We start from the raw sequence: 16,700 nt of genomic DNA on the forward strand, positions 1-16,700 counted from the left end.
CTGATGTAATGCAGAGATGGAGTATATGGTCCTGCCCTAGGACATCGCAATGTTAATTGGACCATATTTTTTATATGAATTGTGGTTAATTTTGGAATACTCCATGGCCCTTAGGGAGTACTCTCTACATGCATGCATGGAGTAGTCGCGATTTTCGCAGGGACGTTTTCCTAACTTCAAGCACTTCACTTGTTTCCAGATTACTTTCTGTAGGTATAACTCAAAAACTTGCTATTAAAATTAATTTCAAGTGAATGAGCTGTTTCTTATTTATCCATTACTCACTAAATTTTATTGCTTGGTATGGTATGCAAAAAATCCCGTTTTTCGACAGAAATTCCCATTCGCCCTTTTTAGTCATAAAATCCCGAAAAAAGGGCGAAATCCCGCAAACTGGTTAAAAATTTTTTTTGAGAGTCTTATTTTACTGGGCTATATTTTAAAATCTACATGAGAAAACGGCACTTAGAGAGGTTAAAATGCGTTTATTTAAATACATTTACTTATATGAACATATTTTCATTTCACAAGTTAACAGGAAATAAGGCAATAATAAACTTGATTTAAAATTTGTTCTGAACAACGCAAAATCATGTTTGATACTACAATCTAGCGTCATATTAATCTTGCCCACCAAAACCACTGCGGGGACGTTTATACCCACGTCCAGATCTACTTAGTGAATAATTTCGCCCACCTGCACTTTGTCTGGCGCAACTGGGTCCTCTTGGACGCCCCCGCACTTTCCTAGACCGCCGCGGTGGTCCAAGCGTAAAGTCAGGATTCCCAGGAGGAGTGTCAAAGTCGTTAGGCAGCTTACGATTCTAAGGTGAATTCAAGAGTTTTACTGATTTGTACAACGCTATTAATTATACATATGTATATCTATAAATATTACTGGCTTCTTTGACCGTATGATATTCTTAGCATTTGTGATCTGAGCTATGGGATTTCCAGTTCCGAGTTGCTGAACTTGGTGATTTGCCATTGTGGCATTTTTTTCTTTTTTTGCGGCGTTTGCACGAAAATTAAAAGGCATACGTATAGTTTCATTAGTCAAAGTTATAATGCCTAGAGATTGGCCAATCATAAGAGCGCGCTGCAAAGCGCTGCTAACATTTCCATAACGGGTATTATTGTCTGCAATTAGTTGCTCCTCAATTTCTCTGCAGATGTGGTCGAAAGTGTCACCTGTAATTTAAATACAATATTAAATTAAAGCTCATTAACAATATTTTCGTAGGTATTACATAGCTCCGGTTTCTGGCTTAGCCTCTCCAAAATGTAGGGCAACAATGTTGAGTTCGGGTCCTCCATTGACAATTTTGCAATACAAAAGAACAAGAATTTAATTTAATTTTGATACAAACAAACTTTCTCGTAAGTAAAAACAATTTGAAAATATATGTATAAATTATATTAAACAATTTGTATAAATAATTTTGACTTGAACATCTTGGAAGGTGAAAATCATAAATTTTTTATTGTTCGCCAAGGTGCTATTTCTGTAAATTTTTTATGCAATCTATAGAGCGGAGTTACGAAAACAAAAACTTTTCCTCGGTATAGGTCATTCCATGTATAAGAGGAAAACGACATAAATTTAAAAATGCCTTAAATATCTCTATTTCAGTAGTAATCGCTTTTTAAATGACTACATTTAATCTGTTGAAAAAATTACAAAAATAAAAAGGTAAAATTTTTGTCTACGGTAACTTTTACTTCATGCATAATTACTTTACACCAGTCATAAGAACATGGTTAGTATCCAGTATCTGGCCGGCCGGACAGTTTTCCAAAATTATTTTAAGTAAAAGAATCGTTGTTAAACTTAGAAAAAGGATCTATTAGTAAAATGATTGAAATTAATACTCAAAATAAATTCATCAGCTATTTTTTGTTTAAATACCTCTTGAACGGAAACAATAACATCTTGGATTCGGCTTTCTGTAGAAAAATCCAATTTCGATTTGGATGAAATTTAGTCAAAAGTTTTCTTTCAACCTATAATGAAGTTCCAGCAAGAGAAAAAAATTAAAAAAATGTTTGCAAAAGTAATGCGAAATTTAAATTTTCACAATTTTTCCAGCATTTAAAATTAATTTTTTAAATATCGCAAAAACTATTATAGCTAGGAAAAACATCTTGGACTCGTTTTAAAGAGGATACTTGGGGCTAATGTATGTATGAAAAGAATATATTGCATAAGATAAAAAAAAATTTAAGAATTTAATAAATCAAAAACTAAAATTTTTTGGGCTAAGTTTTTTCGCATGGTACCTCTGAATGTTCTTAAAATATCCTAAAATTTTCAAGGAGGTATTTTTTTGTTTTTTGTAAGATATGAAGTTTTGAGTTTTGGTAAAAAAAAATTGTATTCGCAACCTATTAATAAAATATTACACTTTGCAACAATTTTAGGGTAATTAAGCTTTCTCAGCGTATTTTTCCAATTTCTTTGCATACGAACTATTCAGAATAAGCAAAAGCAACAACAAGTATAACACGAAGCAACTGAAAGGCTCTTCGCCAAAATAGTATCTAAGTCGAACTGAAGCATTCTCAGGTAAAACATTAACTTATCTGCTTAACTTAGGGCTGACAATTTAGCTCCTTTCCCATCAAATCTGGCTTTTTCGAAGCCCATTTAGCGGCAGAAAATGAGAAATCCAGCCATTTCAGAAATTTTTGGAAGGATTTTTAGCTTTTTTCCTTATACAATATATACCAACAAACATACTGCAGTGTGCACAGGGTACTGTCCCGGTGGGGTACATGCCAAAACCCTAGTTATAACATATTCTATCTCCTCGTGCGATGTACGTAAAACATTATCCATTGGAAACATATTCGGCCCTATTACGGTTTGCGAAGTTTACGTCGATGTCTTCTTTTCGACAAAAAATAGCCCTCGAAAGTCCAACGCCAGCTACGCTGACTACAGTATTTTTGCGGATATGTGTTCCTCGTTTCGTTTTACGAAAAAATTACATCGACGTCAACGTCGACAACCATAATAGGAGCGATTATCTTTTTAATCGTATCGAAATTATCTGGCTATTTTAAGTACATATGTATGTACTTATTGTATAAGGAAAAAAGCTAAAAATCCGTCCAAAAATTTCTGAAAAGGTTGGATTTCCCGCTTCCCGCAATTTCGAAGAAGCCAGATTAGAAGGAAAAAGAGCTAAATTGTCAGCTCTGCAGCTAAGTTAATATTTTACCTAAGAATGCTTCAGTTCGACTTAGATACTATTTTGGCGAAGAGCCTTCCAGTTGCTTCGTGTCATAGTTGTTGTTGCTTTTGCTTGTTCTGAATAGGTCGTATGCAAAGAAATTGGAAAAATACGCTGAGAAAGCTTAACTTTGACCGGCTATAGCTTCTAAAAGTGAGCTAACTTTTCAAAACATTCTTAGGGCCGTTTTCTCAAAGCCTGGTTAACACTAACCTCCGCTTAAAAATGGTTATCGACGTTACTGACACCCTGTTATATGCATGGAGTCAAAGACGTCGATAAAGATGTTAACCTGAGATTAGTGTCAACCAGGCTTTGAGCAAATGACCCTTAGGGTTCTGTTACACTAGTCCAGCACTACACATCTGTGTTGGCCTCATCCCGTTAGATTCAATGACCCTAAAATTGTTGCAAAGTGTAATATTTTTTTAATAGCTTGCGAAGACAATTTTTGTTTTTACCAAAACTCAAAACTTCATATCTTACAAAAAACACCTAACTGAAAATTTTAGGGTCTTTTAAGAACATTCAAAGGTACCTTGCAAAAAAACTTAGCCCAAAAATTTTTAGTTTTTGATTTATTAAATTTTGATTTTTTTTTATATTTTTCAATATACATATTCTTTTCATACATATAGTATTAGCCCCAAGTATCCTCTTTAAAACGTGTCCAAGATGTTTTTTATAGCTATATAAGTTTTTGAGATATTTAAAAAATTAACTTTAAAAGCTGGAAAAATAGTGAAAATTAAAATTTCGTATTACTTTTGCAAAAATTTTTTTTAATTTTTTCTGTTGGTGGAACTTCATTACAGGTTGAAAGCAAACTTCTGACCAAATTTCATCCAAATCGAAAGGGGGTTTTTCTACAGTCAGCCTAATCCAATATGTTATTGTTTCCGTTCAAGAGGCATTTAAACAAAAAATAGCTGATGAATTTATTTTGAGTATTAATTTCAATCAGTTTACTAATAGAACGATTTTCTAAGTTTAACAACGATTCGTTTACTTAAAATAATTTTGAAAAACTGTCCGGCCGAACTAAGGGGTATTTGAAGCATAAAACCGGTCAAAAGTGTTTTTTTTTTATTTATTTATAAAATGACACAATCAATGCATGTTTAAATAAGTACGATAACCGGTTCACCGCCTCCCAGCCCCCAACCCCGCGTGTTTTTCTGCGTCTGGCCACATAATCAGTCGGAACCTAGCCTTTGTGTGTAACGTGTGTCTTTGTTCTCGGCGCTTTTGATTATTTTACATATTTCTCTGTGTTAATATGTCTTCGTATGTTGAATTACCAGAAAAATTCGTATTGAATATGGGTGTTGAAGGTATGTACTTTGTATAAAAATATGTTACAGTTAATTTCTTGTCAAAGTTCCGCATTTAGACTTATGTTGAAAATTTTCTTCTTAAAAACGTGGTATTTTTAACAAAAGTTTAACACAAAAATAAATAGTGTTTTTGTTTATGTGTCGGGCTTTGTCGCCTTACATTTAAAATGTGGTAATAAAGTTTGAACCTTTGCCTATCTAAATGAAAAATAAAATTTCCCCCCGACTCACCCCAACCTTTTTAAATTTTTTTTAGTCAAAGGCAAAATTTTTTAAAAACATTTTTTTTTTCTTAAATTTTTTCTTTTATAATACATCGAAAATCAACCTAAAAATCTGTAGGCAGTGATATATCAGTGAAAATCAGTCACAATATTTTGCTGGAAATGGTAGACGGAAGGGCCTGCAACTCCGCAACGGACACTGCATCAACTATGCGATGTTACATATGCGGCCAGACATCAAAGGACTTTAACAAACTAGAGCAAGGTGCCGTTAAAAAAGAAGCCCTAAAGTTTGGGCTCTCAGTACTCCATGCCAGATTACGTTATTTGAGACACTGCTGCATTTAGCATATAAACAACCCCTCCAGAAGTGGTAAGCCCGTACAGTGGAAGAGAAAAAGATTGTTAAAGAAACAAAAGAGAAATTACAGAAATCTTTCAGAGAAGAAATGGGTATACTTGTTGATGTTCCTAAAGCTTGCTTTGGAAATAGCAATGATGGGAATACGTTCAGGAGATTTTTCCAAAATGCAGAATGCTCTTCTCGCATTACCGGCATCACCTTGGAATTAATCACTAAGTTTAAAGTGATTCTTGAGGTAATCTCAAGTGGCCATGAGGTTGATCACCAAAAATTTTGATGATTAAGCCCAAGACACTGCCAAACTGTATGTGGAATTGTACGGCTGGCATCCAATGTCGCCTACAGTCCACAAAATTCTGATGCACGGAGCGCAAGCCGCTGAGGCGCGAAATAAGAATATTCGCAAATATCGGGTAGACTTTGCAAGAAAATTTTCGAGGACTGAGTGCAACAGAGACATTTTAAAGAGATTACATTTAACATCCGATCCTCTCTCAGCTCGGCCGGCCAAAGAATAAAAAAAAAATCTTGCCATTTTCCGCCGAGGCAAAACCATTTTGATTGCTGCAACGAACTTAAATAGGTCGGACGACAATACTGTTGAAGATATTGATGATGATGAAGAGGACTCGGATTTTAACAGCGAATCGGATGGCACTGACTCCATAATAAAATCAAATTTTCTAAAATTTTTACTTAAAAAAATTTGTTTTCTGTTTTTTTTTTATGTATTTTGATTAATAAATCCAAAATATTGATTAGATATTGTTTTTTATTGTATTTTGAGATAATATAGGCCCCTAAACAATTTTGACCGGTTTTTTGGCTCAAATACCCCTTAGTGGGCCGGCCAGATACTGGATACTAACCAGTGTTGCCGTTTAGATCCATATAGTTCAAAAGTGAACGTGCTTGTGCAAATTTTCAGAAGATACTTTATTCTTTCGCTCATTTCGCGAGATAAATACTTAAATTTTCCGCGTAGTACAAATTTTGAGACATGACAAAGAGAAAATATATATGTATCTATTCAGTGGGAGATATTAAAACTTGATCGAAAATATTGAGACGTTTTGGGGTCTAATAAGCTTATAGAATAACCCCAAAATTTATAAAAAATGGAGAACATTTTAACTGCTTTATAAATCGAAAATTTTTATGAAAATGTCACTTTATAGAGATCTATTCTATTTTTTATGTATAAGGCCATTAATTTTTACGAAAGATGGGTTCAATAAAAATTAGGCTTATATAATCTCTACTTTTGCAAACATTTTTTTAATTTTTTTCTGTTGGTGGAACTCATTATAGGTTGAAAGAAAACTTCTGACCAAATTTCATCCAAATCGAAAGGGGTTTTTTCTACAGTCAGCCTAATCCAAGATGTTATTTTTTCCATTCAAGAGGCATTTAAACAAACAAACGATTTTCTAAGTTTAACAACGATTCTTTTACTTAAAATAATTTTGAAAAACTGTCCGGCCGGCCAGATACTGGATACTAACCAGTGTTGCCGTTTTGATCCATATAGTTCAAAAGTGATACGTGTTTGTGCAAATTTTCAGAAGATACTTTATTCTTTCGTTCATTTCGCGAGATACATACTTAAATTTTCCGCGTAGTACAAATTTTGAGACATGACAAAGAGAAAATATATATGTATCTATTCAGTGGGAGCTATTAAAATTTGATCGAAAATATTGAGACGTTTTGGGGTCTAATAAGCTTAAAGAATAACCCCTAAATTTATAAAAAATGGAGAACATTTTAACTGCTTTATAAATCGAAAATTTTTATGAAAATGTCACTTTATAGAGCTCTATTCTATTTTTTATGTATAAGGCCATTAATTTTTACGAAAGATGTTTTCAATAAAAATTAGGCTTATATAATCTTCATTGAAATATTAAAAAATATTTACATTTGTGACTGGTGGGACATGACCTTATGACTGGTGTAAAGTAATTATGCACGAAGTAAAAGTTTCCGTAGACAAAAATTAGATCTTTTTATTTTTTTAATTTTTTTTAACAGGTTAATTAAATGTAGTCATTTGGAAAGATATTAGTACTGAAATTGAGATATTTAGGGCATTTTTAAATTTATGTCGTTTTCCTCTTTTACATGGAATGACCCATACACAGGAAAATTTTTTTGCGCAACTCCGCTCTAAAGATTGGATAAAAATTTACACAAATAGCACCTTGGCAAACAATAAATAATTTATGATTTTCTGTAATCCTGTACGATCTTTCACGGTTCCACCTCTTCTTGGCCTTCGAGTGATAACTTTCGGAAATATTTTTGTGGGACACATTCAGTGCGGAGCCGCACCTTGCCAGTTCGTCCGCTGCTTGTTGTTAATGTTTCCGTTCAAGAGGCATTTAAAAAAAAATAGCTGATGAATTTATTTTGAGTATTAATTTCAATCAGTTTACTAATAGAACGATTTTCTAAGTTTAACAACGATTCGTTTACTTGAAATAATTTTGAAAAACTGTCCGGCCGAACTAAGGGGTATTTGAAGCATAAAACCGGTCAAAAGTGCAGCTTGCCAGTTCGTCCGCTGCTTCGTTTCCGTAAATGTCTCTATGTCCCGGGACCCATATTAGGGTAATTTCGTATTGATCAGAGATATAGGCCAGCTCTCTCCTACAGTCCTCCAATAGTTGAGATCTAACAGAGGTTTAAGATAGTGCATGGGCGTCGCCAGTATCGAATTTACGGGGGGCCCGACATTAAAAAAATCCCAAAATTTTCACCTTTACACATTCATGTTTCTGGCATGCGGGGGACGATATGTACTGGTGACAGGTAATAAGGTCAATGGAAATAAGGTCAATTGACTTTATTTCCCACTCTGGTGCGAAATAAAGTCAATTGACATTATTACCTTTTCAAAAGCGAAATAAAGTCAACAAAAATTTGGAAATAAAGTCATTGACGCTATTTCCTCATTCAAATGGAAATAGCGTCAACAATGCTTAAAGTATGTCGATTCATAGAAAAAAATGTTGTTCTTACAATAAACATTGCCCCGTAAGTGTTGTTTNACCACACACAATCATGAACTACCACCAATTGATTCTATTAAAAAAAATTTAAATTACGAATATGTAAAAACACGATGCGAAAAAAAACGCCTGCACACAGCTGGAATACGACAAATATTTGAAGAAAGAGTGGAGAAATGATACATAACTTGCAAAACATTTTTCGTTTCTACAAAAATAAAGCGAACACTAGTAAATTGAAGAAACAGTTCATGTCCAAAAACCTCGGAGGAGCACTGAAGGAATTCCATGTTTTAGATTAGCATATTTTGAACGAATTCGGAATGTCTAAGGTGGAAANTCTACCTGCGTTACAGCACGTCGGGAGAAGGGGAAGGGGGGGGCCGGGGGGCCGCGGCGTAGCGTGACGTGGTGTGCGCGCCGGTCGCGCGGGGTACGCTTGGCGCGAGCGCGACGCGCGCGGTGTGGCGCGCTGACGCGGGCAACCGCGAAGCTAAGCAAATTTAATGTTTGAAAGAGAAATAATGTCAATTGATTTTATTTCGTTTTTAAAATGGTAATAATGTCAATTGACTTTATTTCGCACGAGGGTGGGAAATAAAGTCAATTGACCTTATTTCCGTTGATCTTATTACCTGTCACCTATGTACTTGCCGATTTGTTTTACAAAAATTATTTAAAAAGCAGACGTCTTGGTTGTTCAGCAAACCGTTTAATCGTTTCTGCAATTATTTCACATTGATTCTCTAAAGGAAATTTTCGATGTATTCTTAAAATGCATAAACCTAAAGGTAAATTTTATAGGAAATTAAACTAACAATTTATTAAAACTAGTAGTAACCCCCGAAATACGGGTGAGTACTTAGCTCAAAATTTATTTAAAGAACTTCGTGAAAGACAACAATTAATCTTGTATTGCTAGACACCTGATAACCCAGGATAATTTTTAAGTTCTTAAAAGACATTACTCTACTCTAAGCTTCGTGTAGTGGGCCATGAGAAAACCGTCATCCTTAAGGTATAGTCCAACCTTTCACAATATCTGGTATCAGTCTTAATCTGAAACGCAATAATCATTGAAAATTGGCGCCGTTTATGGTGAAAAGCATTTAATATCACACTTTCAAACTAAAGCTTTCTTACCCCTAGAAACCTAATCTATTTGGGAGTAACGTAAATCCTTAACATACGCCGCAGAGTCTTTTGTAATTAAAAGATAACCTGTGAGCTAAAATATACTTAGTCCTGTCTTATTTTTTTAAAGAATATTGAAGTTGTGAGTTTGACTAATAATGAAACATAGTTTTATTAATAAAAACTATAACATAATAACTTTTCCGAATCTCAATTCCACGGAAATATGATGAATATTTTCCAATAGATTATATTACTCACTATCGACTTTTCTGCCGCTTTTTACTTTTTTCACAAACACGGTCAACTGCAACTGCAGCTTGCACTTTAGTTTGATATATAGCTCAATTCTGTGGCTGCCACAGATCGGCCTAACTAAGTCGTATGACTGAGCAATTATATATAGATACTAAAGGCCAGAACTACAAGACGTAGCGACATGTAACACATCACGCAAGTGCCAGTTTATGTCATGTCGCTTATACTAGGGATGTTGCGAATGTGGAATTTTAGACATCCGCGGATGCGAATGCGGATGCGAATATCTAACGGCTAACATCCGCGGATGCGGATGTCAAGAATTTTTAAGAAGCAATTAGAATCTAGCATAATGGCGAGATCGTTATTTAAACAGCGCTTACAAGCCAAACCAGTAACATATATCAGGTTGTTGTAAAGATTTTTAAAAAGAATTCTTCATTCTCATTGGCCGTTTCGGAACGTGGGCAATCTGTAACTTCATCAGCGTCTTTCGATTTTAGTTTTTGTAATTCATTTTTAATACTTTCTAAAGCTAAATAGGTGGATATGGAAAAAAATTATTATTTTCCAGAAATGGAAATTTTTAACAAAATTCTGTTTTTTAAAAACGTGGCTGCCAGCCAATCGGATCAGAATATTGTTATTTTTTAACCGACTTCCAAAAAAGGATGAGGTTATCAGTTCGTCGGAATATTTTTTATTTATTTTATTTTTTTTTGAGATACAATGTCGTTTGATTTTAATTAAATTTTTTTACCAAATCTGTCTTTCCAAGTTTATTTAAATTATTTGCAAACACATTACAATTGTTGATAATTTTCATTAGATCTCATTTTAAAGAGTCGCCATTTACTTCGCACATTATTTCATTGTCACTAATGTAACGCTTTATTTCTTTGTTCTCAATTTCCTGTTCGTGTTCTATTTTGAACCGACTTCCAAGTCTTAGAAATTATCAGTTTGTCGGAATATTTTTTTTTTTTATGTATGTTACCGCATAACTTTGGACCACGTCAACCGAGAGGTGGTCCCATACTAATCTGGTTAAGATCCGATCAGCGGATCATGAGATATATATATATATATTTTTTTTTTATAAGAGAGTTGAAGTCTTTTTTTTTTGCTAAAAATTACTTGTTTTTATTAAAGTACCCTCCTTTATATAAGCATTCGAATCTCAGATAGTTACGTAATTCTTATCTTATTAAAGGTCAGACCTATAGTTTTTTAATTATTTGAGCATCCCCAATAAACATTTAGGTTTGAGCTCAAATTGAGGTTAAGTGAGAACTAAGGTATTTCTCAAATCTCCAACGTTGTTTCCCAACAGTACCTCAAGTGGAGGATCATTGCGTTCTCAACAAAAGGGCAATTTTTTTATGAAAAAAGGACTGTTTCTCAAGTTGAGAAAATGCTAGTTCTCAACTTGAACTCCAATGTAATTCTCCAATTGGTCTCAAACATATCATTGAAATACTGAAATTTGAAATAGTAAAATACCTTATACCTATTTGATTGAAACGACATACATAGATGAATTTAAGTATTAAGTTTTCTTTTTATTACTCCTTTTGTATTATGTAGTTAATCAATATCGTATTACAATAACTCACTTCACAGTATACAGTCCGACAGTAATTTTGCCACTTGATTCACTTCGCCTTTTATTTTATTTCAAGATTATTTGAGGATACTTTGAAGATTATTTATTTTTTGTCGGTAATTTTCCTCTAGCTTTTGTTTTTCACTTGATAATTAAAAATTCGTTTCTTTATCACTTTTTACGTATCTGCGCGTCGGTTAGAGATGAGTTGGAGAATGATGTTGGATATAAACTTGAGAACTATTAATTTCTCCATGGATGGAGAAATAATTTTTTGGTGTTTAATGGTTCGATTCTCTTAATAGCCAGACGTTGATCATTTCTTCTGGAAATCCCTATTGAAGGAGCTTACTCTTTGACTTTAAATAGCAACGAAGGGACAGTTTTACCACAGAAGTTTTTAGCAAAGGATTCAATGTAATGTATGTGTATCCCTATGAACAGTGCACACTTTCTTCTTTTGTGTCTAGTAGTTTTTTTAAGATTGATCCAAAAGAATCATAATAAAAAAAGAAACTAATGCAGGTATTTAAAGCACAGAAAAAAATTGGTTAAAAATACTATGATCCCATTCAGGAGTAAAGTCCTCTCTCGACGTACGAAAACCACGCTCTATAAGTCACTCATCATCATCCGATGAGGCGGCTCTTGGAGTGTTCGAGAGAAAGATTTTGCGGACGACTTTATGCGTTGGCGACGGCGAGTACCGCAGACGATGTAAAGATGAACTGTATAAGCTTTACAACGATATGGACATAATGCAGCGAATTAAAATACAGCGGCTCCGCTGGCTTGGCCATGTCGTTCGAATGGACACCGACGCTCCAGCTCTGAAAGTATTCAACTCGGAACCCGCTGGTGGTAGCAGAGGAAGAGGGAGGCCCCCACTGCGATGGAAAGATCAGGTGGAGAAGGACTTGGCTTCACTTGGCGTTTCCAATTGGCGTCAGTTGGCACAGAGGAGAAACGACTGGCGTGCTTTGCTGAACTTAGCCAAAATCGCTAAGGCGGTTACAGCGCCAAATAATAAGAAAAAGAAGACTATGCTCCCTTTGACGTACGTCAAAGGTCAAGTAGAAGTTGGAACTTGTATGACTGCCCATTGATAACGCGGTTATATATGTTGGAGAAATAATATGTTTAACGACATTTTTGTCAAAGTTGATAAATGTGACATTTGACCAGTTTTGTTACACAAATACTCCCACGACCACAGGCAAAAATATTGGCTACATTTTGTCGTTTTGTTTGCCTTATATATGTTCTATCGGTGCACTTGCACAACATTGGCATTCACAAAAGCTCGGCATTGATTATTGCGAATGCGAAAGCGAATGCGAATGTGAGTGATATATGAAGACATTGCCGAATAAATTCAAATCAAATCATGCATCAAATTTATGCATGTCAACAAAAGGAAAACATGCAACATATTCAGCATTATTATTTACATTGTATATACGGGAAGAGATTTTGCGAATTTTGCAAGCTCGTACTATAGTAAAATTTATTAAACAATTATCTAATTAAAAATCTATATACCAACGGTGGGCAAACGTGGCTCTTTGAGCCAAATGCGGCTCTTTCCTTAGCAAAGTGCGACTCTTTTCACTTTCTCCTTGCTTAGAACATTTTTGCTCTTTACTTTTTAAAATATATATTTCATACATATTACACATATACGTACATACATAGTGTACATATAAATACATATTTTAGCCCACAGCAATTTGCCAACAAGAAAACAGCTGATCAAGAAGAGCTGGCTGGAATTTACGCAAATCACTAAATTGAATTTGATGGTTTGGAAGTTGAAATAGTAAAACGCGACTAATTAAACTTGTAAGAAATAAGTAATTATTCGTTTAGTCAGTGAACTCTGTCAGGATAAGAATTCAGGATTTGTTTTCTTATGTTTTCAATTTTATACTTTTTACAGGTTTTACATAAATTTTATAACCGGGATTTAAAGTGTCTGTCAATTTTAAAACCTTTTTCGCATTCTGTGCTCTCTTGTAACCGGTAAATTTGGTTACCATCTCATAAGCTGGTAACAAAATATTGCCCCGTGAAATATGCAATACAGGAATTTCCATAAATCTTCATAGCTGAGTTGCTGAATGTTTTCACTGCATTACCAACGTACCTAGAATCGCGGTGACAAGAAGTGGTAACATTTTTTGGTAATACAATTTTCCGGTCACAAAATTTTTGGTAACGTGCAGAATAGACATGTTAATTACACAAAATTTCTATCAGCTGTTCGTCTAACTTGCAAGTTTCTGCAAATTTTCTGTTCGCGTACTATTTTGGATATTTTTCTCTTGTGAGAGAACAGATGATATTTCGCCGGAATTTCGCTGTTGGACATTTTTACTGGAGATTTTAAACGAACGTACCTATTGACTATCCAACATTTAACAGAATTGTTACGAACGCTTTAACTGACCTAAAACCAGATTTTGAAAATCTCGCCAAAGGGATCTTTTGAATTTTCTTTTATATCTATCTTACATACAATAGAATAATAATAAAATTAATGTTTTTCATTTCTAATAATAATTATATTTAAAAATAAAATTTTAGTTTTTCTTGTTCTTTTTTTTGTGGCTCTTTGTAGCATTTAGAACTTTGATGTGGCTGTTTTCGGCCTCGGCCTTGCCCACCCCTGCTATATACATTTTCATACAAGGCAGGATTAAACAGTATTAAAAATATGCTGCAGAAACACAACAGCAAACAACAGCTGAGGTAAGAAGCAGTGACATGCTATAACATGTTTGAGATGGAATGACATGGCATAGCAATGCATGAAATTTTTATACCCGAGCGCACTTGTGCACAAGGGTATTATAACTTTGTTCACATAACGGTTGTTTGTAACAGGCAAAACGAATCGAGATAGATATAGACAAATGTATACATAAATGATCAGAATGAAAAGAGAAATCGATTAAGCGGTGACTGTCTGTCCGTCCGTCCGTCCGTCCGTCCGTCCGTCCGTCCGTCTGTGCACACGATAACTCGAGTAAAAATTGAGATATCTTAACGAAACTTGGTACGTGAACTTCTTTTGGGCGTAGGACGGATGGTATTGAAAATGGGCGAAATCGGACAATAACCACGCCTACCTCCCATATAACGGTAATTTTAAGAAATACGAAAACTGCGATATTTTAGTAACTACTGAAGATAATTCACTCAAAATTGATACTTACAATGAGTTTCAGACGGAAAACATGAATATTATAAATTTTTGGAAAATGGGCGTAGCCACGCCCACTTATGGTTACATGTGTATATCTTGGTAACCGCTACACCAATTTCTTCCAAACTTGGCACAGTTGTTGGTCCTGGTACAGCATACCAACTGGCCGAAAATTTCTAAAATCGGACAATAACCACGCCCACATCCCATATAACGGTAATTTCGAGAAATACAAAATCTTCGATAAATCAGTAAATATTGAAGCTAATTTATCCAAAATTGATGATTGCAACAATTCTTTACCAAGAAATACGTTTATGACAAAATTTTGGAAAATGGGCGTAGCACCGCCCACTTGTGATCACATATATGTATCTCGCTAACCGTTCTAGCAATTTGTACCAAGCTCGGTATGGTTATTGTGCTTGCCACATAAAAGCAAACCGTTGAAAATTGTTGAAATCGGACTAAAATTGAGGCCGCTTTTCATATAACGGTAAATTTCAGATATGCTTGAAACTGCAATATTTCGAAATTTAAGGACGCTCATTTACTTAAAATGTATACACCCCGGCTTATCATGTAGCGGTAGCTTTCGGAAAGGTGGTAAACATATATTTAATACTTGCGCCGGGTATTTAATGTTCGGCTCCGCCCGAACTTAGACTTTCTTACTTGTTAAAAATTACATTTTAATAGATACGCTGGGATGAAGTTAAGAAAATGTTAAAATTTATATTTTGTTACCTACTTCACCGATTTGAAACCTGAAAACTATACTTTTCATGAGCATGAAATGGTATTATAACTTTGGCCCGATATTTGTAAGTACCAGAATAAGAAGAGATAGACTCATGAAAATGTGTACTTATGTATGTGACCAGAACATCGAGCTGAGCCGACTTAGGCATATGGCAACCNTTGGCAACTGCATTTTTGTGGTCGCTGCGGTAATAATCGAAGATTGTATACCTACATATAAGGTAAACTTCAAAGTCTAGGGGGCGGGGCGGGCCCCCCTGCCCCTACGTAGCGACGCCCATGTTCTTAATGACCGCTGGGCTATCCGAGAAGATATTCAGATGAATATTTTGGAAAAAATTATAGGTATTTTTTTGTCAAGAGATTTCGCACTAAATTTAAACGGTTGTAAATCAAGAAAAAGCAGAAACATTCAAAACTATATGCGATCATTGTAAAATATTCTAAATATAAATAAATATGCAGAAACAGGTATTTTTCGAAAATATGCAAAACTATGCATTTACTGCAAAATATGCAAAAATATGCAGTCACGATTGAATGCCATTTTAAATGAAATTTCATGATTCGAAAAGAAAACTTAAGCATTCCTGTTTGAAGATGCCCAATAAAAACATGCATTTGCATGAGATTCCGAGCCGTAGTTATAAAACATTTTAATTACAGGGATGAAATATTTAATAGAAAAAAATAATAATTCAGTATAAAAGAACTAATTTTGTAAAATGGAATAATACAAGTATTACAATCCCATTTTGTGCTGAAGTTGAAACTTATACGGATGCAGGTGGCAACAAATTGTTTTCCGATCTGGTGGAATTTGCACCTGATTTACTTTCACTACCTTACTCTAATACAGGCCTGGAACTTTATTCAATCAGCTAAACTTGGTGAAAACAAAGTTACACCAATATATACATAGTTATGTCAACTTTTATTCTTATTTTTCATTTATGATGAACTTCGATTCCAGCTGTTTTATTCGATTATTATTTTAATTTCAATTTAATGTTTCAAATGAATTGCTTAAAATTATATTAATATAAAACTATTTTGTATTCAGCTTTTGTTTTGTAGGATTTAACTTTTTTTCAGCGGTTTTTTTTTAAATCTGGATGTTTTTACTCGAAAATAGTTGGCAGCACTGCTTAGCTGCGACATTTTTTCTATTAGCATACATACATATGTATGTACATATTTGAAATTACATTAAAACCGCCGTACAGTGGTCCGCATTCCAAAAAACGCGCGCATGTACCTTTAAGACGCTCTATATTCGTTATTTCGTGACCTATTTAAAATTTTTTTTTAAATTAATCATAACACAATTCTTAACTATCTCTTAGCTATGGATTGTTAAATTACTTGTTTGTTTAGACAATATTTAGGGTAAATTTTGGCAGTATGTCAATACAATTCAAAAAGTTGTATTTACACTATAAAACCAGAAGTTTACTCAATAAAATTATTCATGAAATTAAACTTACTATTGTTGTTGTTTTCCATTTTTTGTCCAACGCACATAGAAATATTGGCGCATTCATAGTCATATTTAGT

At 34.2% G+C, this 16,700-nt stretch overlaps 1 protein-coding gene across 1 annotated transcript; it reads right to left on the reverse strand.

Moving 5' to 3' along the window:
* Positions 1–581: 581 nt before the first annotated feature.
* On the reverse strand, positions 582–1,392 carry LOC108360150 (uncharacterized). Its single transcript, XM_017612335.1, has 3 exons — positions 1,251–1,392; positions 899–1,191; positions 582–824 (listed from the first exon to the last, which is right to left on the reverse strand). The coding sequence occupies exons 1-3, from the start codon at positions 1,315–1,317 to the stop codon at positions 621–623; spliced, it is 564 nt and encodes a 187-aa protein (XP_017467824.1). The 5' UTR covers positions 1,318–1,392; the 3' UTR covers positions 582–620.
* Between the last annotated feature and the right edge of the window lie 15,308 nt (positions 1,393–16,700).

This window comes from Rhagoletis zephyria, unplaced genomic scaffold (genome assembly GCF_001687245.7).
Source record: "Rhagoletis zephyria isolate East Lansing unplaced genomic scaffold, Rhagoletis_zephyria_1.1 Rzeph_scaffold_00525, whole genome shotgun sequence".
In the NCBI taxonomy this organism is placed as follows: Eukaryota; Metazoa; Arthropoda; class Insecta; order Diptera; family Tephritidae; genus Rhagoletis; species Rhagoletis zephyria.